General features: G+C 47.2%; 1 protein-coding gene across 2 annotated transcripts in view; it reads right to left on the reverse strand.

Annotated features, from left to right (window-relative positions):
- Positions 1 to 25,303, reverse strand: part of srpx (sushi-repeat containing protein X-linked) — a 175,445-nt gene that overhangs the window by 46,404 nt on the left and 103,738 nt on the right. For both annotated transcript variants that reach the window (XM_070892920.1, XM_070892919.1), the window contains one exon: positions 5,903 to 6,024. In XM_070892920.1, the coding sequence (XP_070749021.1) occupies positions 5,903 to 6,024 (122 nt within the window). The remainder of the gene's footprint in view (positions 1 to 5,902; positions 6,025 to 25,303) is intronic.

The following is a 25,303-nucleotide window of genomic DNA, read 5'->3' on the forward strand; positions in this document are numbered from 1 at the left end:
TCTCCACGGGGGTGGGAGGAACGACAGAGTGGATCACTTTGGGGCACACTCGCACAAGGCAGTTACAGAGATTGGCAGAGATTTCACAGCATGCTAACTCCCCACTTACTTGGCCAGGAATGATGGGAGACCTAAAACAACAAAAAGATGGAAATGGAAATAATAACTGGAGTCCCAAGTATTGATTTCTGCTTAGTAAGGCTTAGTGAGATATGACAAGTTCATTATTATTCTTTCAGAAATTGAATCCAAGCTTCAAGATTGCAACTTAAATCATAATAGACTATTCAAACAAGAAAAATTAAACTTAAAAATGAAACTGTTTGGCAAAGCATGTCAAACCAAAAAAAAAACAACACACTGCAGGTAGGCAGGAGCTGATTTCTGTGTCCAGATCATCCGAACAGTGAATTATCGATCGCAGCAAGAGTCTCACAGAGAAGCTAGGTGTTTCTGCATAACAGCGAGGGGGAATTATTCTGAGCTGCTCCCCTGCATCTCCATTCAGATTGGTATTGGCAGAAACACAGGGACCATTCATTTGCTGGCCTTTTCCAGTTAGTGGAAAGCATAGGGAGCCACAGGTAAGGGAAGGTTAGAAAATTGCTGCAAAAATTTAGGGCTCAATTTTCCCCGGTGATTTGTGGCATTTTTTTGGCACACACCACTTTTTTTGGCATAAGTTTAAAAAAAATCAAAGTTTCTCCAAGGAATCTGTGCCAGCGTAACTGAGTTAGTTACGATTTTTTTTAACATTAGTTTTTTTTGCGTCATGGGGGCATAACCCGATGTCTGCGGCAGTTTTTGTCAACTATGGAAGTTTACCCCAAGAAATCTCTCCGAGGTCGGCGTATCTGTCCACTGCCGAAAAACCTGGTGAGTTAAGAAAAAGTAGCGCACATTGAAAAATCGGTGCAGAAAGACAATATTGTTTTTCAGTGACGTTTTGGAGGGTGTGAAGAAGATTAATTTTTTTTAACCTTATAACACAGTAAATGGAAGTTTGATGGAATTTCGTAACTTTTCACATTCTTTCAACTGACACGCCACCACCGAACATCTGCAAACAGGGCTCGGGGTTCGGAACGTTTGGCTGGCAGAATCGGTCCTGCGCTCGGTCACAGGGGCTTGGGGCTCGGCTACAAAAGAAGCCTGGGGGGGGGGGGGGGAGGGTTGGAGGGCTGTGGAAGGCATCACAAGCCTGCCCTACACATCAAATGTAGCCTGGTTGGTTTTGGGAGGGGGAGGGGGGTGTCCCCGATCACTGCGCCTGCTCAGACCTGGGTGTGGTCCATACAGACCTGTGGGGACAGAGAACAAGGAACCTTGTCCGCCTATCTGCCATTTTGAGCTTCTTGCAAAGGTAACATTTAAGCATGGGGGCAATGCTGATTGTCATACCTTACATAAGAACATAAGAAATAAGAACAGGAGTAGGCCAGACGGCCCCTCGAGCCTGCTCCGCCATTCAATAAGATCATGGCTGATCTGATCATAGGCTCAACTCCACTTCCCTACCCGATACCCATAACCCCATATCCCCTTATCGTTTAAGAAACTGCAAGCCTTTTGCACCATGGTGCTGCGGAGGCGACAATTGATTCAACATCATCACATGTAGGGTGATGGGCAGGAGGCCTTACCCACGTCGGATATATCAAGACACCTGCACCTGAAAACTGTGTCAGAAAGCTACATTTCCACAAAGAGGTTGTAACTGAGCTCTGTGAGTTGGTAAAACCAGACCTGCAACCTAGAAGCGTCAGGGTTGCTTTGTCAGTTGAAGTGAAGGTTACAGCTGCACTTTCATTCTGTGCATTCGGATCCTTCCAAGCTACAACTGGGCACCATTTCTCAACATGTAACACATGTCTGCATTCGGCAGGTGACTGCTGCACTATATGCTCGGAGGAATGACTACATAAAGTTCCCCATGACCTCCCAAGCAATGCGTGACAGGGCTGTGGGCTTCTCCAGGATTGCTGGCTTCCCCCAAGGTACAGGGCTGCATTGATTGTGCCCACATTGCCTTGCGAGCACCTTCGGAGGATTCCGCGATGTACAGGAACAGAAAACGTTTCCACTCCATTAATGTACAACTTGTGTGTGACGACATGCATCGCATCATATCAGTTGATGCAAGATACCCTGGGAGCACCCATGATGCATTCATCCTACACGAGAGCGTTTTATCTGCCATGTTTCGGCAGCAGGCAGAAGGGCACAGCTGGCTACTGGGAGACAAAGAGTACGGCCTCGCCGCCTGGCTCATGTCGCCTCTATACATAACCCAGGCGGAAGCTGACCGGGAATACAACATGTCGCACACGCAGCATAATAGCGGACCATTGGCATCTTGGAACAGCGTTTCCGACGCCTGGACCATTCCGGAGGCTACTTGCAACACTCCCCTGAGATTGTCGGTCAGTTCACTGTTGTGTGCTGCATGCTGCATAACTTAGCCATCATGAGGCAGCAGCAGCTGGTAGGAGAAGACCCACCTGAGGTGAGAGTGGCTGATGATGAGGAGGAAGATGATGACGAGGAGGAAGATGCAGATAATGAGGACGGTGACGAGGACGAGGACGAGGAAGCCATGCAACTACCTGAATCTGGAGCATGACAATGGAGAAGGGCGGGCTGTCATGGCCCTTTAACGATTGCTCGAGCCTTGTGCCAGCAGCTCATCCGTGAACGCTCTGCTGCCTGAAGGCTCAGCGGCAACTATCCCACATGGACCATGTTTACTGTTTGGACCTGTTCCGTAATGTTGTGTTGTGTTACTGGAAGAAATTATGGAAATGATTCTTGTTTACTTGAAAAGTTGTGTTAATAATCAAACAAATGATGGAAATGATTCAATAATAATGGAACAAATAATGTAAATGACAGTTAGAATTTAAAATATATTTTATTCAAAAGTTTAACAAATATTTGTTTGTACTTAACTTAACTTTAATACACATATTCTTGTATCAAACTTAAAAGGTTTCACTTAAGATCACTTACAAACTTTATGATCACTCACTAACTTGTAAATGTACATAACTTACAAAAAACTTAATTTGAGAACAAGTTACAACAGCAACAATAACAGCAGCAGCAAAGGAAAGCTGCACCATCTCTCCTCTACCTTATTCTAAGACTGCCCGCCGCGCTTGGTCTTGGTGACTCCACAAGCCCTGCCCACAGGCAGTGGCACAGCGTTTCTCGGGTTGGTACCAAGCTTATTCTTTTGAGCATCTCGGGTAATGTGCACTTGTTGATGCGGGGGGGGGGGGGGGGGGGGGGGGGGGGAGGGGGGAGGGGGGCAGGCGGTAATATGGAAGGCCCGGCTTGGGCCTCTTCAGAGGCTGGTCTGGGGATTGGAGTGGGAGTAGCAGTTGATTCTGCCAATGGGCACGGGGTCTGGGCATGTTACCTTATTGCACCAGCGAACTCCAAATTTCGCTTCCTCATGTGCCCTGACATTGTGTCAACTACCTACAACATTACATCCCTCGCGTTCACTGAGAATGTTTGAACTAACTGCGGCATTTCCTCCCTCATGTTCAGACAGCGCATCAGCTACCTATGACATTCCCTCCCTCATGTGCACCAACATGTTTTCAGCTGACTGAGATATTCCTTCCCTCATGCTCACAGACAGCCTTCCCATTTCTCGTGAGAGTGCTGTTACTTCTCCCGACAGTCCCGATACCTCATCACCCACCCCACTGATGGTGTCCAGGAGTGATCGCATAAGGTCAATGCTTTCCGCACTCATTGCCATCATCTGAACCACATCTATTAGATCCTGCACCTCAGGAGAGCACGGTCGAGCTCTCTTTCCCCTCCTCACCCTGGGTGTGGCTCGTAGCATCCTAGTGCGACCCGCAGCCTCGGACGGTGGGGCCCTGGGTGTGCCTCGCTGCATCCCACTGGAACCCGCAGCCTCGCATGGTGGGAAACCATGAAATGTCCCACCAACACTCAATCCACTACTCAGGGAAGAGGCTGGCATGTCAATGGGCAACACCTGCACCTCCTCCAAAGTGAGTACAACAGTGGGGACTTCATCCATCCCCTCGCCATCACCCCCATGTTCTTGGTCTGGAATGTGGGATTGGAAGATGTTCTCCTCTTCAGGCTTGTCGTCATCTGAATCTTCTGCATCAAATTCTGCAAAATATAACAGAACAGACAAATGGTTAGCAGCAGAGGAGGGGGCAAGGTGGGTGGCCTGTGTAGGCTCACACAGCACAGACAGCGGGCTGATTTGAATGACCACGATGAATGATCGCACACTGCATCAACCGAAGCGTAGCTGACGGAGACATCCCCATGAACTTGAAGCATGGCTAGCCCGTGCAGTACTTAACATTTAGCAAAGCCAGAATGTGGAATTTGCAGGACTTACCCTCTCTCTCAGAGTGTGGGCCCAGCTTGTGCAGTGGTGGTTGCTTTTCTCCAGGCAGGACCCATCAAAGCAGCGACCCTCTCTTCCAAGGGTGTCAGTGGCTGCAGATTTGGCGGGCCTCCTCCTGTTCGAGTTCTTTCTCATTTGTTGTGTGCCACCTTCCTGGCAAAGATGAAAATATAACTTTTTAGAGAGGGTGTCTTTCTGCTGGGTGGGACATATACAGTTGGTCACATTTACAATTGCAATTGCATTGAATTGAATTGAATAAATGAAAATATTACTTACACTAACTACTTGACCAAGGTCCTGCCACTTCTTTTTGCACTGGCCTCCGGACCTCGGGGTGGTCACCATTGCACAGTAATCTTCTGCAAGTTGGTTCCAGCGTTTCTTCAATTCTTTTGGTGGAACTTTTATGTGACCTCTGCTGGTGTCCAGCTCCTGCCATCTGCCCTCAATCACAGTAACTAGTGCCTCCACTTCATCCTGTAAGAAATTCTTGGTCCTGGTGCCGCGTTGCATCTTGTATTGCAGTTCCAATTTTTCCAATGATAATTACAGTTCTCTCACAGCACTCAACATTCCCACACACACAACTGGCTCTTTAAAACTGGCCGATTGCAGACGAGGAGCTGTTCTGCGCATGCGCACCCATAGGAATCACATCAAAAACATCCTTTTTTCCCCGCACATGCGCAGAAGGGGCAGCATCGTTTTTTCATCGCAACCAGTAGGCTCCACCCCCCCCCCCCCCCCCCGAGGCTACTGGACAGGTTGTGAGCACCAATTTTGGAAAAGAGAGCAGGGAAAATTGCCACATTTATTTTTGGAGTAGTTCTGGCCTAGTAACTCTGGGAAACGACTTTGGGCAAAATTGAGCCCTTAATTTTGACTGCTTTCATTTTTGAGATTAACTTTTTCTATATGGGCCTCAGCTTTTCTCTTTGGTTACTAGAGTGAAAAACATCCTGGATTGGTAAAAATAAATACACAAAATGTATTTTGTTTGTAAATTACAACAACTTGCATTTCCAAAGCACCTTTAATGTAGTAAAATGTCCCAAGGCATTTCACAGGGATATATTCAGAAAAAAATTTGACACCGAGCCACGAGATATTAGGACAGGTGACCAAAAGTTTTAACAAAGAGGTAGATTTTAAAAAGCGTCTGAAATGAGGAGAGAGGGGGCAAGAGGAGAGGTATAGGGAGGTAATTCCAGAGTTTAGGGCCTAGGTAGCTGAAGGCATGGCCACCAATGGTGAGGCGAAGCACAAGAGGCCAGAATTTGAGGAATGTAGCGATCAGTATGAAGACATGTTACAAATGCCTAAATTGATTCCTTTCAAGACGATAAAACAATTATCACCTCAAAAGAGGCAGCTATGGTTATGAAAGAATAAAAATAGAAAATAAGGCATAATGTTTGTGCTATATTTTATTTATGACACAATGACCCTCAATTATTATACAATGCATGTGCAATTATCAAAAAGACTTACCCTGCACTTTAATTGTAAACTTGCATGAAGCCTTGTTTCCAGCCCTGTCAAAAACAGTGTACTGAATTTTATGTTGACCCTCAGGAAATTCTGAGCGAGGAGGGGGGCCTTTTAATATAACGCTAAAACATAAAAAAATCTGCTGTTAATACTGAACCTCGTTGCATTTTACCACAACATATTCAAATTCAACTTAATTAAAAGGGAAAGATACAGCAGTAGCAGTTTGTTGAGGTAATATGTTCATTAACTCAAGGCTGGCAGTGTGCAAAATACTCAAAAAAAAACAACATTGCTGTTATCAATCTGGAATCTGCACTGGGTAAGCTGTAGTAGTAGAGTAGCACTCAAATTGCTGCTTTGAGGGATTCCTCTTGCATATGGCCAGTGCAGCCCCTCTTAAAATTTGTAGCCTAGTGTGGAACCATTAGGTTGGAATAAAAAGGTTGTTCAAGGTTTTTACCAGAGCATGCATTATTTTAAATCAAGGCTTCATTTTACAGTTTGCTACCTCCACTTTGTGGATGATGCAATGGGGACTTTTTTCCAATGGTCACTGTATTTGGACTGTGCAATAATCAATGCCATGTACAGTTTAGAGAATTGAATGTGTTGAAATAGGAGATGCTAATCAAAAATAAAGCAATGAGACGTCATGAGGTCCTTAATGCTGAGGACTCCCAGGGCCACTCTCTCCTGACTGTATACCACTGTGCCACCGGTAGGAAAATAACAAAACTACAATGGAAGTTATCAGGGTGAGAAATTATAAGAATAAGAAATAGGAACAGGAGTAGGCCATACAATCCCTTGAGTTTGCTCTGCCATTCAATAAGATCATGGCTGATCTGATTATGGACTTAGCTCCACTTCCTCGCCCGCTCCCCATAACCCCTGATCGTTCAAGAAACTGTCTATTTCTGTCTTAAATTTATTCAATGTCCCAGCTTCCACAGCTCTCGGAGGCAGCAAATTCCACAGATTTACAACCCTCTGAGAGAAGAAATTCCTCCTCATCTCAGTTTTAAATGGGCGGCCCCTTATTCTAAGATCATGCCCTCTATAGTTCTAGTCTCCCCTATCAGTGGAAACATCCTCTCTGCATCCAACTTGTCAAGACCCCTCATAATCTTATACATTTCGAATAAGATCATCTCTCATTCTTCTGAACTCCAATGAGTAGAAGCCCAACCTACTCAACGTTTCCTCATAAGTCAACCTCCTCATCCCCAGAATCAACCTAGTGAACCTTTTCTGAACTGCCTCCAAAGCAAGTATATCCTTTCGTAAATATGGAAACCAAAACTGCATGCAGTATTCCAGGTGTGGCCTCACCAATACCCTGTATAGCTGTAGCAAGACTTCCCTGCTTTTATACTACATCCCCTTTGTAATAAAGGCCAAGATACCATTGGCCTTCCTGATCACTTGCTGTACCTGCATACTATCCTTTTGTGTTTCATGCACAAGTACCCCCAGGTCCCTATACTGTGGCACTTTGCAATCTTTCTCCATTTAAATAATAACTTGCTGTTTGATTTTTTTTCTGCCAAAGTGCATGACCTCACATTTTCCAACATTATACTCCATCTGCCAAATTTTTGCCCACTCACTTAGCCTGTCTATGTCCTTTTGCAGATTTTTTTGTGTCCTCACACATTGCTTTTCCTCCTCCATCTTTGTATCATCAGCAAACTTGTCTACATTACACTCAGTCCCTTCTTCCAAGTCGTTAATATAGATTGTAAATAGTTGGGGTCCCAGCACTGATCCCTGTGGCACCCCATTACTGGTTGCCAACCAGAGAATAAACCATTCATCCCAACTCTCTGTTCTCTGTTAGTTAGCCAATCCTCTATCCATGCTAATATATTACCCCCAACCCCGTGAACTTTTATCTTGTGCACTGTGAATTTTTGGTACTTAAGTTAATTACTTGCGACTTTGCATTGGTTATATTTTTAATATCATCCTCCATATTAATTTACGGAAGCAATATGCACTTCCCCATTCAATACAGATTAAAACATGCTTTGTTTACAGCAGCAACTGAAAATGAATCCTTGGTGAAAATGAATCCCTGCTAGTTTTCAACTGAATAATGAATCCCCACAGCTTCTAATCTAATACTGAAAAGTGTATCTGCCAATAATACACTATAAATTATTCATCAACTTTAAAGATGACTAATTTTATAGATACCATTCTGAATCATAATGCACTGAAGATTTTAGATTGATCTATCATTATGCATGAAAGGAGCTAACAGCTCCAGGTAACCAGTCTCCTAACAAAAGATTTAATTAGAGATACCTGTATTGTGCAGTGTAAATGATTATCAGTCATATGGTTCTTTCATGTTCATATTAAACCCTGCTCTTATTTCTTAAGAAAACAGTATCATCCAGGACACTAGAATGTTTGCTACTCAACAAACTATCAGATGTAATAATCTATTATTTCTGTTTAGAACCCTCTCTTCCTGACAGTTAACCCTGGTCTAACATTATAACCTTCTGAAACACATTCTCTTCTGATCATGTAAGGATCCCAAAATTTAACAGAGGAGCCACAACTGTTATGTTGATACTGAATGCCAGAAGTAAACCAAAGGTTTTTCAAGATATTGCTAATACCCCATTAGGTTTTATAGTTGTTTGCATCAAAGCATCCTTAGGCTGTTGGTTTGTTTCCAGCTCGAAGGACAAGACAAGTGTACAGTTTTTGGCACTCCATTACAGAAAGAAAATTAAAGCCATAGATAATGTACAATGTAGATTCAGCAAGATGATACTGGGGCTATTTCCTCTGGAGCAAGGCGGCCAAGAGGAGATTTAAAATGATGAAAGGTTTTGATAGAGTGAATAGGGAATGACTATTTCCTCTATTTGGAGAATCAGAGGTCACCAATTTAAAATAGTCACGAAAACAACAACGTTAGAAGAAAGCCATTTGCACAATAGGTTGCTGGAGTATGAGATACATTGCCACAGGAAGTGGTTGAGACAGAGGTTACTGGGCCTTTTAGTGGAAAATTGGACAAATATTTGAAGTAGAGGAAGATACTAGACTATGGGTAAAAGCAGATCAGTGGGATTAGTTTAGAATTGCTCTAACTAAGAGCTGGCACAGACACAATGGTCGAGTGACCTCCTTCTATGCTGCAAACATTTCTGGTTCTGTGGAGAGATTATCAGTGCTGTTGGTGGAATGATTTCTACATTTATTTTATCCACCATTAGCATCGAGGTTATATAGTGCACGTCAAATGCAAAAATCAGTTCCTTGTACTCTACTCAAAAATATGCTTTGAATCCTTCCTCAGAAAATTACCCTCTAGTATGGCATTTCCATTTTCCCCAAATCGATTCTGTAGTCAATTTAGTTTGATTATGGACAGTTTTATTTTGTGAATTTACACTTGCTCGGAATTGATTGCAGGCTAACCAAACTCATTTTATTATGACCATTACAGCACATTTTCATTCCATCAATCTGGGCTAGATTAAGACCCAGAAATGATTCTGATTACAGTTTTTATATACTACAGTGCCTTGGGCTTTGTGTCATGCCAATATCATTTTTGTGTTGCACAAAGGCTGTTCCCTGCTTGTTCTAAATTTACTCCTCCAGGCCAGGGAGGCTTTATGGCCTGCAACTGAACCACTCATCCTCGACTTTGTCTATCTGAAGCGAACAAAGCCAATTTCAGCTGCAGTTAAGTTTCAACTGCCAATGAAAATAACTGCAGTTGAAATCAACTTTCGTGTGCTTGATATGAATAGAAGCAGGAGTCAGATGAAAGAAGCTCATCGGCCAGATTTAGGCCACAGGCCACGTGTTGGGCACTCCCACTCTGCAGGTATTAGCCCCTATAGCATAATGACACACTTAAGTGCAGACTTCCAGTTCTGAAACATCATTCAGAATTCCATTGGAGGAGCATAAATGAAACAGCTGCTTCACTTAATGCAAATTTCATTAGTAAAAGATTTGCATTAAATAAATTTCTTTGATCAGACACGTAAATTTGAATACATTGCAACTCCTGAAAGTCTTTAGAAAAACAAGCTTCAGGAACTATTTCCCACAGAATAGATTCATCTGTCCGAACAGTAGGGAGAACAAAGCATCAGCAGAGTCTACAGCATTCTCTGCACAGTCCTGCCTTCGTTATTCCTGCTACTATTTGCACTTTGAAATTCCTCAGACAGAATTCCCCCGCTGCTTTCATCATAAAAACAATATAAAGCAAACATACGCAGAGGAAACGTGCATAAGATCACCTTTAAAGAGCTTAAAAGGAAAGCATAAGATGGTTAAGTGGCTGAAATGATATTAACATGAGATGATAGGAAGCATAATAAAAGAAATCTAAGAGATACAGAGAACTGGGGTGGAGTGGCGGTTTGAAATGGAAACAGGAGAAACTTGCAAATTGAAACAGGATCCAGCAGCCTAAAGGAAAGATAAAATGCAAGCTGACACCAAGGGTTCAGACTCTCTCTTCAATCCTTACTCTATTCCTTGTTCCTATTCCACCCTCCTCCTCGAGCCTGTTCCGCCATTCAATTAGATCATGGCCGATCTGCAACCTAACTCCATATACCCCCCTTTGGCCCATAACACTTCAGACGTTTGGTTAACAAAAATCGATCAATCTCCGATTTAAAATTAACAATTGATCTAGCATCAATTGACATTTGCAGAAGAGAGTTCCAAACTTCTACCACCCAATGGGCCCAAGTTTCGAGCCGTGCCTAGAACGGCGCAGTCCCGACCCGGATGCCCGTTTTTCGCGCCACAAAGTGCGCCTAAAAAAAACCTCCGTATTCTCCACCTCCCTGCAGGTCCTCTGGCCCTCGGCGCAGCGCAGCAGGAGCTGTAGGGGGCGGAGCCAGGTCCCTGCGCTGAAAACAGTGCCGGGACCTCTGCACATGCGCACTACAGTGGGCGCGCAAGTGCAGTAGCTCCAGGCGCCCGAAACTGTATGGGAGGGGCCGAAGCAAGCAGCCCCTAGCCCTGGCCGAATGGCCTCACTGGGGCTACGTGAATAAGGCTCCTCCCACGGCCAGCTCCTGCTTCCTCCCGACCCGACTCCTGCTTCCCGCCTCCGGACCAGACCTGACTCCCGCGCCCCCCCAACCCCCGCCCCCGGACCCGACCCGACCCCCGCTCCCACCCCCGACTGGACCCGACCCGACTCCTGCCCCCCCCCCCCCGACTGGACCCGACCCCCGGCGGTACCCCCCCCGAACCTGACCCGACTCCCGCTTCCCCCTCCATCCCCCCCGACCCGACTCCCGCTTCTCCCTCCCTCCCCCCACCCCCGGACCGGACCGGACTCCCGCTCCCCCCCCCACCGACTGGACCAGACCCGGGTCCCGGCTCCCCCCACCCCCGGACCCAACCCGACCCGACTCCTGCTCCCCCCCGACTGGACCCGACCCGACCCCCCCCCCGCCCGGACCCGACCCGACTCGACTCCCGCTCCCCTCCCCGTCCCCGGACTGGATCCGACCCGACTCCCGCTCCCACCCCCGACCCGACTTCTGCCCCCCGACTGGACCCGACCCGACTCCCGCTCCCTTCCCCCCTCCCCACCCCCCCCACTGGACCCGACCCGACTCCCGCTCCCTCCCCCCCCCCACTGGACCCGACCCGACTCCCGCTCCCCCCCACCCCCGGAATGGATCCGACCTGACCTCCCTCCCACCACCCCCCCGACCCGACCCAACCTGCAAATCTGGTGCTGGTGCTGGGCCCTGCCCGAAGTCTCGGGCCCGAACTGTTCAGCCTCCCTCCCCTTCTCCTTCCCCCCCCCCAATCTCCTTCCCCCCCCCCCCCCATATCCTCCCCCCCCTCCCCCTCCCCTCGCTGTCAGAAACACAGACACTGACAGACAGAGAATGAGAGACACACACAGACAGACAGAGATAGAGAGACACTGACAGTGACACACTGGGGGGGGGGGGGGGCATCCCAGTACGCTGTTGGAGGGCTCCCGGTGCTGCAGTCGGTAAGTAGAAAATGTTTTATTTATTGATTTTTTTTAAAAATTATTTCTTATTAATTTTTTTTGATTTGATTTATTGGTTGATTTATTGATGTATTTATCATTTATTATTGATGATGGCTCTTTATTTGTAAAACTGAAGTGTTTAATGTTTGTAAACTTCCCTTTAAACCCCCCCCCGCCGCCCACCATTCCCAACGCCTGATTTTTAACCTAGGCCTGATTTTCTGAAGTGTAGACAAGGTTTTTTCGAGCGTACAAAAATCTTCACTTACTCCATTCTAAGTTAGTTTGGAGTAAGTTTTCACTGACGAAACTTTGAAAACAGGCGTAAGTGGCCGGACACACCCCCTTTTGAAAAAAAAATTCTGTTCCAAAGTGAAACTGTTCTAACTGACTAGAACTGGAGCAAACTAAATGACGAGAATTCCGATTTCTAAGATACTCCGTTCTACACCAGTTGCTCCTAAAAATCAGGAGCAAATCATGTGGAAACTTGGGGCCTTTTTGTGTAGAAGTGTTTCCTAATTTCACTCCTGAAAGGTCTGGCTCTAATTTTTAAGACTCTGCCCCTGAGTCCTAGAATCCCCAACCAACAGAAATAATTTCTCTCTATCAGCCCTATCTATTCCCCTTAATATCTTGAAAACTTGAATCAGATCACCCCTTAACCTTCTAAATTCTAGGGAATACAACCGTCATTACAACAGTATCTGCTGCTGTCCTCTATTCTGGGGAGACCAAATGCAGATTAGGTGATCACTTTGCCCAACATTTCCATTAGTGTGAACCTGAACTTCCTGTCACTTGTCACTTCCCACTGCCACTCTGACATCTCTGTCTTTGGTCTTGTATCTTGTTTCAATGAAGCTCATTACAAGCTCAAGGAGCAGCATCTTATCATTCTATTAGGCACTTTACAGCCCTCTAACCTTATTATTGACTTTAATAACTTCATACCTTAACAATAGCTCCCATTTCAAGAATATAAGAATTAGAAGCAGGAGTAGGTCATTCAGCCCCTCGAGCCTGTTCCGCCATTCAATATCATAGCTGATCATCAACCTCAACTCCACTTTCCCACCCAATCTCCATATCCCTTGATTCCCCAAGAGTCCAAAAATGTATCTATCTCAGCTTTGAATATATTCAATGCTCCAGCATCCACAGCCATTTGTGGTAGAGAATTCCAAATATTCACAACCCTGAGTAAAGAAATTCCTCCTCATCTCAGTCTTAAATATCCGACCCGTTATCAAGTTTCAGAACTAGAACTGCGCAGCCCCGACATGGATGCCCGTTTTTCGTGCCTAAAAGCGCGACAAAAATCTACCTCGTAATTCTCGAGCTCCTTGCTTGTCCCTAGGAGCTCGGCGCGGCGCGCAGACAGCAGCGGGGGGCGGAGCCACGGAGTCGTGCTGATTCTGCAAGTGGAGGGGGGGGGGCAGGACTAAGTCAAATGAGGGAACATCGTGCCGGCAGCCCTGCACGTTGGAGCGCACGCGCAGTAGCCCAGAAACATTGGCACTTGGCCATTTTTAAAGGAACTTAAAGAAAAGTGCTGATTTGTCTCGTGGACCTCTGGAAAGGCTTGGGATTGAATTTTGGTGATTTTTTGGTGTCTGAAGGAGTGCTTTTAGCAGCACTGTTGAATAAATCACCTGCTGAAGTCAGTGAGTGCTGCTTTTTGCTGCTAAGCTTCCAGAACAGGTGCTGCATAGGTGCATGCAAATTAAGGACGGTATGTTTTGAAAAATAAGAGTGTCAATTCAATACAGCAATGGAACAACGTCCACCAAGAACAAAGAATTTCTTGCATGAGGAAGTGGAGATATTAGTCAACGTCATTGAGCAGAAATGGCAGGAGCTAGATACCAGCAACAGAGGTCACATAAAAGTGCCACCTAAAGAAATGAAGAAACGCTGGAACCAAGTTGCAGAAGATTACTGCGCATTGGTGCATACCAGGAGATCTGGAAGCCAGTGTAAAAAGAAATGGCACAACCTTGGTCAAGTAGTTAGTGTAAGTAATATTTTAGTTTTTTTAATGTAATCGTAATTGTAACGTGACTATCTGTATGTCCCACCCTGCAGAAAGACGCACTCTGTAAAAAGTTATATTTTACTCTTTGCAGAAGAAATTGGCCCACAACAAAAGGGAAGCAACTCGAACAGGAGGCACGCCCAATCTGCATCCACTGACACCCTTGGAACAAAGGGTAGCTGCTATGATGAGTCGTACATGGAGAAAAGCAATCAGTACAGCACAAGCTGGGCCCGCACGCGAGGAAAAGGGTAAGTCCTGAAAATGCATCGTGGCCCTTTAAATCAACCTGCTGCCAGGCCTGCTATGTGTGAGAGTACTCATGCCATCCATCCGGCCCCCTCCCTTGCTGTTAAGCATTTGACTGTTCTGATGTATTTTGCAGAACATGATGATGATGATGATGATGACGATGATGATGACGATGATGATGCCAACCCTGAGGATCCTGAAGATCCAGAACAAGAACTAGTACAACCAGACTGGATGATGGCGGCGATGACTGAAATGTATACAGGGGAGAGCTTCCAAATTAATGTTTATGAGCCCACATTAAGGGGCATCAGAGTTTCAACCCCTTGCATAGGTTCTGGTTCCACCTTCCATGGTTTTGATTTCGACGTTGCGGATCCCAGTGGTGCTGGTGATATAATGGAGCAGTTTACACCCATTCACCCACCATCCCAGCCCACGGCTCACACTCGAGTGCTGTCGTCTGGAACACCGAGTGTCCCACCATCCCAGCCCGTGCCTCTCTCTCTAGTACTGCCGTCTGGAACACCGAGCGTCCCACCGTCCCAGCCCACGCCTCCCTGTGTAGTGGTGCCGGAGATTGGAGACGTGCTCCGGCATCAGGCACTTGCATGCTTTCCTGATTGTCATCATCCTCATCCTGCTCTTCCAAAATACTACCATCATGCACTGGACCCTCACGTGGGTCTTCTGGTTCCACTACCAACTCCTGCTGCCTCATGATGGTTAAGTTATGGAGCATGCAGCACACAACAGTGAAGTGACCGACAATCTGAGGAGAGTATAGCAACTGTCCTCCGGAATGGTCCAGGCATCGGAATCGCTGTTTCAATATGCCAATGGTCCACTCAATGATGCTGCACGTCGCAATGTGCGCCATGTTGTATTGACGGTCAGCTTCTGCCCGTGTCACGCGTAGGGGCGTCATGAGCCAGGTGGTCAGGCCATACCCTTTGTTTCCCAGTAGCCAGCTCTGCCCTACTGGCTGCTGCTCAAACATGTCAGATAGAACGCTGTCGCGTAGGATGAACGCATCGTGGGTGCTGCCAGGGTATCTCGCATCGACTGACATGATGCGTTGCTTGTCGTCACACACGAGCTGTACATTGATAGAGTGGAAACCTTTTCTATTCCTGTACTGCTCAGAATCCTCCACAGGTGCTCGCAAGGTGATGTGGGTACAATCAATGCAGCCCTGTACCTTTGGGAAGCCAGCAATCCTGAAGAAACCCACAGCCTTCTCATGGATCGCTTGTGCGGTCATTGGGAAATTGATGAAGTCATTCCTCCGCGCATACAGTGCAGCCGTGATCTGGTAAATGCAGCCATGTATTGCACATTGAGATATGGTGCACACATCTCCAGTTGTAGCCTGAAACGATCCCGAGGCATGGAAGGCAAGTGCAGCTGTTACCTTCACTTCAACAGACAAGGCAGTTGGCGTTCTGCTTCTGGGCTGCAAATCTGCTCTCATCATATCACAGATCTCAACGACAACTTCTCTGCGGAAACGCGGCCTTTTGACACAATCAGCCTTGTTCATGTCCAGGTACGAGCGCCTGGCTCGATATTGTCGACGTGGTTAAGGTCTCCTGCCCATCAGCCTACGGGCTATGACGTTCCTGGTGCGGTGAGCTCTAATCAATTCTCTCCTATGCAGTGAATTGCTGGCGAACCATTGCATAATACGTGGTGTTGACAATGCAGCACCCATTCTGCTATTACAAATTTAAGTTTCAAACTGGCTAGCTGGCTGCCTCTCCTTGTCCCTGGCCGAATGGCCTCAGCCTCCCTCGCAGCTCGAAGGCTGCTTGCTGTGTCTTCGGCCGCCTCAGTCACTGACACCGCCCCTGTCTCCTACATGGAAGGCCTGCCTGAAGCACCGCAGCTCGAAGGCTGCTTGCTGTGTCTTCGGCCGCCTCAGTCACTGACACCGCCCCTGTCTCCTACATGGAAGGCCTGCCTGAAGCACCGCAGCTCGAAGGCTGCTGCTGCTTCTCACAGGTAGGAATATTCAATATTTTGTCTTTGCTTTGTTTATAATTTTTTAGTCAGAATGGCTCTTTATTTGTATAAGACTGTTGAATGCTTGTAAAATTTAATTACTTCCCTTCCCCCCGTTCCCTACGCCTGATTTGTACCCTACGCCTGATTTCTAAAGTGTAGGCAAGGTTTTTCTGAGCGTGTAAAAATCTACACTTACTCCATTCTAAGTTAGTTTGGAGTAAGTTTTCACTGCCTAAACTTTCAAAACAGGCTTAAGTGGCTGGACACGCCCCCTTTTGAAAATAAAAATCTGTTCCAAAATGAAACTGTTCTGACTAGAACTGGAGCAAACTAAATGCCGAGAATTGCAATTTCTAAGATACTCCATTCTAAACCAGTTGGAGCAACTCAGGCCGAAACTTGACCCTTATATCTCCTAGTTCAAGACTCTCCAGTCAGGGGAAACAACCTCTCAGCATCTACCCTGTCAATCCCCCTCAGAATCTCGTCACCTCTCATTCTTTTTTTTTTAATTATTCATTCCTGTAATGTGGGCATTGCTGGCACGGCCAGCATTTATTGTCTATTCCTAACTGCCCTTGAGAAGGTGGTTGTAAGCCGCCTTCTTGAACCGCTGCAGTTTGTGTGGTGAAGGTACTCACACAGTGCTGTCAGAGAGGGTGCTCCAGGAATTTGATTCAGCAACGATGAAGGAATGGTAATATATTTCCAAGTTAGACTGCTGAGTAACTTGGAGGGGACTTTGCAGGTGGTGGTGTTCCCATGCACCTGCTGCCCTTATCTTTCTAGGTGGTAGAGGTCACAGGGTTGGGAGGTGCTGCCGAAGAAGCCTTGGCAAGTTGCTGCAGTGCATCTTGTAGATGTTACACACTGCAGCCATGGTGCGCGGTGGTGCAGGGAGTGAATGTTTAAGGTGGTGACTAGGGTGCCAATCAAGCAGGCTGTTTTGTCCTGGATGGTGTTGAGCTTCTCGAGTATTGTTGGAGCTGCACTCACCTTATTGCCCACTCACTTAACCTGTCTACATCCCTTTGCAGGCTCTTTGTATCCTCACAGCTTATTTTCCCACCTAGCTTTGTATCATCAGTAAACTTGAATACATTGCACTCGATCCCTTCATTTAAGTCATTAATATAGATTGTAAATAGGTGCAGCACAAGCCCTGATCCTTATATCACACCCTAGTTACAGCCTGCCAACCGGAAAATTACCCATTTATCCTGACTCTGTTTTCTGTCAGTTAACGAATCCTCTATCCATGCTAATAGATTACCCCAAACCATGAGCCCTTACCTTGCGTAGCAATCTTTTTTCTGTCACCTTATCAAATGCCCTTTGGAAATCCAAAATTACTACATCCACTGGTTCCCCATTATCTACCCTGCTAGTTACATCCTCAAAAAACTAATACATTTGGGAAACATGATTTCCCTTTCATAAAACCTTATTGACGCTGCCTACAACAACAACTTTAACATAATAAAACGTCCCAAGACGCTTAACAGGAATGTCATAAGACAAACAATTTACACCGAATCACAGAAGGACAAATTAGGGCAGAATGACCAAAAGCTTGCGCCTATCCTGCCAATGAATTTCCAGGATTTTGCAGAGGCAGCGTTGGTGGTACTTCTCCAGTGCTTTGAGGTGCCTACTGTACATAGTCCATGTCTCTGAAGCATATAGGAGGACGGGTATCACTACTGTTCTGTAGACCATGAGCTTGGTGCCGGGTTTGAGATCCTGGTCTTTCCTCAGGCGGCCAAAGGCTGCAATGGCACACTGAAGGCGGTGTTGGACTTTGTCATCGATGTCTGTCCTTGCCGATAGTAGGCTCCCAAGGTATGGGAAGTTGTCCACATTGTCCAAGGTCTCATCATGAATCTTGATAATCGGGGAACAGTACCGCATGGCAGAGGCAAGTTGGTAGAGAACCTTTGTCTTACTGATGTTTAATGTAAGGCCCAGACTCTCGTACGCTTCAGTGAAGGTGTTAACGATGGTTTGGAGTTCATCCTCCGAGTGTACACAAGCACAAGCATCGTCTGCATACTGTAATTCAATGACAGAGGTTGGAACAACCATGGATCTGGACTGGAGGTGTCGGAGGTTGAACAATTTCCCGCTTGTCCTGTAAATTAACTCCACTTCAGCGGGGAGTTTGTTATAGGTGAGATGAAGCATTGCAGCGAGGAAGATTGAGAAGAGCGTTGGTGCAATGACACAATCTTTCTTGACCCCTTGTCTGTGGTGGATCCATTGGTAAGAATCACGGCTTGCACGTCATCGAGAAGCAGGCGGAGGATGGTGACAAATTTTTGAGGACAGGTGAATTTGAGAAGGACACTCCATAATCCCTCACGGTTGACAGAGTCAAAGGCCTTTGTGAGGTCAAAGAAAGCCATGTACAGAGGTTCATGCTGCTCCCTACATTTTTCTTGGATTTTTCGCGCGGTGAAGATCATGTCCATTATGCCCTTTAGTGGTCAGAATCCACATTGCGAATCTGGGAGGAGCTCTTCAGCCACTTGGAGGAGACGACTGAGCAGGATTCTTGAACCATCGTCAGCGTTCTCTCTCAGGCCAACATCCCCAGCATTGAGGCATTGACCACGCTCGATCAGCTCCAATGGATGGGCCACATTGTCCGTATGCCCTATACTAGACTCCTGAAACAAGCATTCTACTCCGAGCTACGTCATGGCAGATGAGTCCCAGGAGGGCTGAGAAAACGCTTCGAGACACCCTCAAAGCCTCCTTGAAAAAATGTAACATTCCCACTGACTCTTAGGAATCCCTGGCCCAAGAGTGGTCTCAAAGTGGAGGAGAAGCATCCGAGAAAGCGGCAAACACTTAGAGTCTCTTCGCCAGGAGCATGCGGAAGCCAAGGACAAACAGTGGAAGGAGCATACGACAAATCAAGCACCCCATCCACCCGTCCCTCCAACCACCGTCTGCCCCACCTGTGACAGAGACTGTAGGTCCGGCATTGGTCTCATCAGTCACCTTAGAACTCATTTTAGTATGAAAGCAATTTATCCTCGACTCCAGGGGACTGCCTAAGAAAGAGATCAAAGAGGTAGGTTATAAGGAGCATCTTAAAGAGGAAAGAGAGATAGTGAGCCGGAGAGGTTTAGGGAGAGAATTAGAGAGCTTAGGGCCTCGGCAACTGAAGGCACAGCCAACAATGGTTGAGCAATTATAATGAGATGCTCAAGAGGGCAGAATTAGAGGGTTGTGGAGCTGAAGGTGATTACAGAGATAGGGAGGGGCGAGGCCATGGAGGGATTTGAAAACAAGGATGAGAATTTTGAAATCAAGGCATTGCTTAACTGGGAGCCAATTTAGGTCAGCGATCACAGAGGTGATGGGTGAACGGGGCTTGATGCGAGTTAGGACACAGGCAGCCGAGTTTTGGATGACCTCAAGTTTACAAAGGGTAGAATGTGGGAGGCCAGTCAGGAGTGCATTGGAATAGTCAAGTCTAGAGGTAACAAAGGTGTGGATGAGACCTAATTACATAATGTTTTTCTAAGTGCCCTGTTACCACTTCCTTAATAATGCATTCCAGCATTTTCCCGACGTCTGGCTTATAGTTCCCTGCTTTCTCTTCCCCTTCCTTTCTTGAATAGTGTGGTTACATTTGCTACCTTCCAATCTGCTGGGACCATTCCAGAATTTAGGGAATTTTGGAAGATCACAACCAATGCATCCACTATCTCTGCAGCCACCTCTTTTAAGAACCATAGAATGTAGACCATCAAGTTCAGAGGATTTGTTGGCTTTTGTCCCATTATTTTCTCAAATACTTTTTCTCTACTGATATTAATTACTTCAAGTTCCTCACTCTCATTAGCTGCTTGGTTCCACACTATTTTTGGTGTGCTTTTGGTGTCTTCAACTGTGAAGACCGAAACAAAATATTTGTTTAAAGTCTTTGCCATTATAACTTCTCCTGTCTCAGCCTCTAAGGGACCAACACTTACTTTTGCTGCTCTCTTTTTTTTTTACATACTTGTAGAAGCTCTTATAATCTTGTTTTATGTTTAGAAACATAGAAACATAGAAAATAGGTGCAGGAGCAGGCCATTCAGCCCTTCTAGCCTGCACCGCCATTCAATGAGTTCATGGCTGAACATGAAACTTTAGTACCCCCTTCCTGCTTTCTCGCCATACCCCTTGATCCCCCAAGTAGTAAGGACTTCATCTAACTCCCTTTTAAATATATTTAGTGAATTGGCCTCAACTACTTTCTGTGGTAGAGAATTCCACAGGTTCACCACTCTCTGGGTGAAGAAGTTTCTCCTCATCTCGGTCCTAAATGGCTTACCCCTTATCCTTAGACTGTGACCCCTGGTTCTGGACTTCCCCAACATTGGGAACATTCTTCCTGCATCCAACCTGTCCAAACCCGTCAGAATTTTAAACGTTTCTATGAGGTCCCCTCTCACTCTTCTGAACTCCAGTGAATACAAGCCCAGTTGATCCAGTCTTTCTTGATAGGTCAGTCCCACCATCCCGGGAATCAGTCTGGTGAATCTTCGCTGCACTCCCTCAATAGCAAGAATGTCCTTCCTCAAGTTAGGAGACCAAAACTGTACACAATATTCCAGGTGTGGCCTCACCAAGGCCCTGTACAACTGTCGCAACACCTCCCTGCCCCTGTACTCAAATCCCTTCGCTATGAAGGCCAACATGCCATTTGCTTTCTTAACCGCCTGCTGTACCTGCATGCCAACCTTCAATGACTGATGTACCATGACACCCAGGTCTCGTTGCACCTTCCCTTTTCCTAATCGGTCACCATTCAGATAATAGTCTGTCTCTCTGTTTTTACCACCAAAGTGGATAACCTCACATTTATCCACATTATACTTCATCTGCCATGCATTTGCCCACTCACCTAACCTATCCAAGTCACTCTGCAGCCTCATAGCATCCTCCTCGCAGCTCACACTGCCACCCAACTTAGTGTCATCCGCAAATTTGGAGATACTACATTTAATCCCTTCGTCTAAATCATTAATGTAAAATGTAAACAGCTGGGGCCCCAGCACAGAACCTTGCGGTACCCCACTAGTCACTGCCTGCCATTCTGAAAAGTACCCATTTACTCCTACTCTTTGCTTCCTGTCTGACAACCAGTTCTCAATCCACGTCAGCACACTACCCCCAATCCCATGTGCTTTAACTTTGCACATTAATCTCTTGTGTGGGACCTTGTCGAAAGCCTTCTGAAAGTCCAAATACACCACATCAACTGGTTCTCCTTTGTCCACTTTACTGGAAACATCCTCAAAAAATTTCAGAAGATTTGTCAAGCATGATTTCCCTTTCACAAATCCATGCTGACTTGGACCTATCATGTCACCATTTTCCAAATGCGCTGTTATGATATCCTTAATAATTGATTCCATCATTTTACCCACTACTGAGGTCAGGCTGACCGGTCTATAATTCCCTGCTTTCTCTCTCCCTCCTTTTTTAAAAAGTGGGGTTACATTGGCTACCCTCCACTCGATAGGAACTGATCCAGAGTCAATGGAATGTTGGAAAATGACTGTCAATGCATCCGCTATTTCCAAGGCCACCTCCTTAAGTACTCTGGGATGCAGTCCATCTGGGGATTTATCAGCCTTCAATCCCATCAATTTCCCCAACACAATTTCCCGACTAATAAAGATTTCCCTCAGTTCCTCCTCCTTATTCAACCCTCTGACCCCTTTTATATCCGGAAGGTTGTTTGTGTCCTCCTTAGTGAATACTGAACCAAAGTACTTGTTCAATTGGTCTGCCATTTCTTTGTTCCCCGTTATGACTTCCCCTGATTCTGACTGCAGGGGACCTACATTTGTCTTTACTAACCTTTTTCTCTTTACATACCTATAGAAACTTTTGCAATCCGCCTTAATGTTCCCTGCAAGCTTCTTCTCGTACTCCATTTTCCCTGCCCTAATCAAACCCTTTGTCCTCCTCTGCTGAGTTCTAAATTTCTCCCAGTCCCCGGGTTCGCTGCTATTTCTGGCCAATTTGTATGCCAGTTCCTTGGCTTTAATACTATCCCTGATTTCCCTAGATAGCCACGGTTGAGCCACCTTCCCTTTTTTATTTTTACGCCAGACAGGAATGTACAATTGTTGTAATTCATCCATGCGGTTTCTTGCTAGTTTACTCTCATTCTATTTTCTCCCATTTTAGTAATTTTTTGATTATTCTTTGCTGGTTTCTAAAGTTCTCCCAATCCTCAGGCTTACTACTATTCTTTGCATTATAAGCCTCTTTTAATCTAAGACTATCCATAACATGTTTAGTTAGCCACAGATGGATCACTTTTCCTGTGGAACTGTTATTTCTCAATGGAATGTATATTCATTGAGTACTTTGGAATATTTATTTAAGTGTTTGCCACTGCTTATCTACCATCATACCTTTTCCCAATCTACCTTAGCCAACTCACCCCTCATACCCATGTAATTGGCTTTAAGTTTAAGAATCTAGTTTTGTACTTAAGAATTTCACTTTCAAACCCAATGTGAAATTCCATCATGTTATGATTACTCTTCCCAAGTGGATCCTTTACTATGAGATTACTAATTAACCCAGTCTCATGACACAATACAAGATCTAAAATCTGTTCCCTGGTTGGTTCCATGACGTATTGTTCTAGGAAACTGTCTCGAATGCATTCCATGAACTCGTCCTCCAGACTATCTTTTCCCAGTCTCTATGAAGATTCATGTCCCACTTGATTATTGTATTACCTTTGTTGCACGTTCCTATTATTTGATGATTAATACACTGTCCAATGGTATAGCTACTGTTTGAGGGCCTATAAACAACTCCCACCCGTGTTTTCTGCCCCTTGTTATTTCTTATCTCCACCCATACTAATTCTACTTCCTAACCTTCAGTGCCAAGTTCCTTTTTTACTACTGACCTTATAGATCATCCTTTATCAGGGCTACCCCGCTCCTTTTCCATTCTGCCTGTCTTTTTCTTTATGGCAGGTGATGCTAGCCATGTGGGTTGTGTGCGTCAGCTTTTGGGGGTTAGCGGGGGTTGTATGGGGTGGGAACCCTCTTTCAGAGCACTGTGTTGGCAGGGAAGTTTGCACCCTTGGTGTCAGCCTGCCTCCCCAGGCTGTCAGATCCTGTTCTACTTTGCTAGTATTTCCTGTTTCTAGTACACTGCCTCAGCTATTTACACTTTCTCCCTGCCTTTTCAATATCTTTCATTTCTTTTATTATATTTCTTTGTATTTTCTCATGTTAGTATCAGTTGACTAATTTAAAATTATGTAGCGGTTCGATTGGATGCTGTGATATATTGTTTTGTGGATGAATCCAAAACAATAGGGCTTAAATCTGAGCTAGGAGATAGGAGGAAATACCTTACACAGAGAGTGGTGAGAATGTGGAACTCACTGCTACATGGAGTGGTTGAAGGAGATAGCATTGATGCATTTAAGGGGAGACTTGAAGCATACATGAGGGAGAAAGGAATAGGGGCAGGGTAAGAGGCCATTAGAGTGGGAGGGGGCTGAATGGCCTGTACCTGTGCTGTAGATGCTACATAATTTAACCATTTCCTGTTTTCCTTTACAGGTCACACGTGTCAGCGACTGTGTTTCTGACAGCGAGGGGAGGGTGGGGGGGGGGGGGGGGGAGGGAGGAGGGGGGGACGGGGGGAGGAGGAGGGGGGAGAGAAGGGAGGGAGGGAGGGGAGAGAAGGGAGGGAGGGAGGGGAGAGAAGGGAGGGAGGGAGGGGAGAGAAGGGAGGGAGGGAGGGGAGAGAAGGGAGGGAGGGAGGGGAGAGAAGGGAGGGGAGGGGAGGGGAGGGGAGGGGAGGGGAGTGAGAGAAGGGAGAGGGGGGGGAAGAGAAGGGAGGGAGGGGGGGGAAGAGAAGGGAGGGAGGGGGGGAAGAGAAGGGAGGGAGGGGGGGGAAGAGAAGGGAGGGAGGGGGGGGAAGAGAAGGGAGGGAGGGGGGGGAAGAGAAGGGAGGGAGGGGGGGAAGAGAAGGGAGGGAGGGGGGGAAGAGAAGGGAGGGAGGGGGGGAAGAGAAGGGAGGGAGGGGGGGAAGAGAAGGGAGGGAGGGGGGGAAGAGAAGGGAGGGAGGGGGGGAAGAGAAGGGAGGGAGGGGGGGAAGAGAAGGGAGGGAGGGGGGGAAGAGAAGGGAGGGAGGGGGGGAAGAGAAGGGAGGGAGGGGGGGAAGAGAAGGGAGGGAGGGGGGGAAGAGAAGGGAGGGAGGGGGGGAAGAGAAGGGAGGGAGGGGGGAAGAGAAGGGAGGGAGGGGGGGAAGAGAAGGGAGGGAGGGGGGGAAGAGAAGGGAGGGAGGGGGGGAAGAGAAGGGAGGGAGGGAGGGGGGGAAGAGAAGGGAGGGAGGGAGGGGGGAAGAGAAGGGAGGGAGGGAGGGGGGGAAGAGAAGGGAGGGAGGGGGGAAGAGAAGGGAGGGAGGGGGGAAGAGAAGGGAGGGAGGGGGGGAAGAGAAGGGAGGGAGGGGGGGAAGAGAAGGGAGGGAGGGGGGGAAGAGAAGGGAGGGAGGGGGGGAAGAGAAGGGAGGGAGGGGGGGAAGAGAAGGGAGGGAGGGGGGGAAGAGAAGGGAGGGAGGGGGGGGAAGAGAAGGGAGGGAGGGGGGGGAAGAGAAGGGAGGGAGGGGGGGGAAGAGAAGGGAGGGAGGGGGGGAAGAGAAGGGAGGGAGGGGGGGAAGAGGAGGGGGGGAAGAGAAGGGAGGGAGGGGGGGAAGAGAAGGGAGGGAGGGGGGGGAAGAGAAGGGAGGGAGGGGGGAAGAGAAGGGAGGGAGGGGGGGAAGAGAAGGGAGGGAGGGGGGGGAAGAGAAGGGAGGGAGGGGGGGGAAGAGAAGGGAGGGAGGGGGGGGAAGAGAAGGGAGGGAGGGGGGGAAGAGAAGGGAGGGAGGGGGGGGGAGAAGGGAGGGAGGGGGGGGGAAGAGAAGGGAGGGAGGGGGGGGAGAGAAGGGAGGGGGGGGGGGGGAGAGAGGGAGGGGGGGAAGAGAAGGAGGACGGGGGGGCCGCGCCGGCGGCGGGGGGGGGCCGCGCCCGGGCGGCGGGCCCCCGCCGCCGGGGCGG

The sequence above is a fragment of the Pristiophorus japonicus genome, chromosome 11 (assembly GCF_044704955.1).
Source record: "Pristiophorus japonicus isolate sPriJap1 chromosome 11, sPriJap1.hap1, whole genome shotgun sequence".
NCBI lineage: Eukaryota > Metazoa > Chordata > Chondrichthyes > Pristiophoridae > Pristiophorus > Pristiophorus japonicus.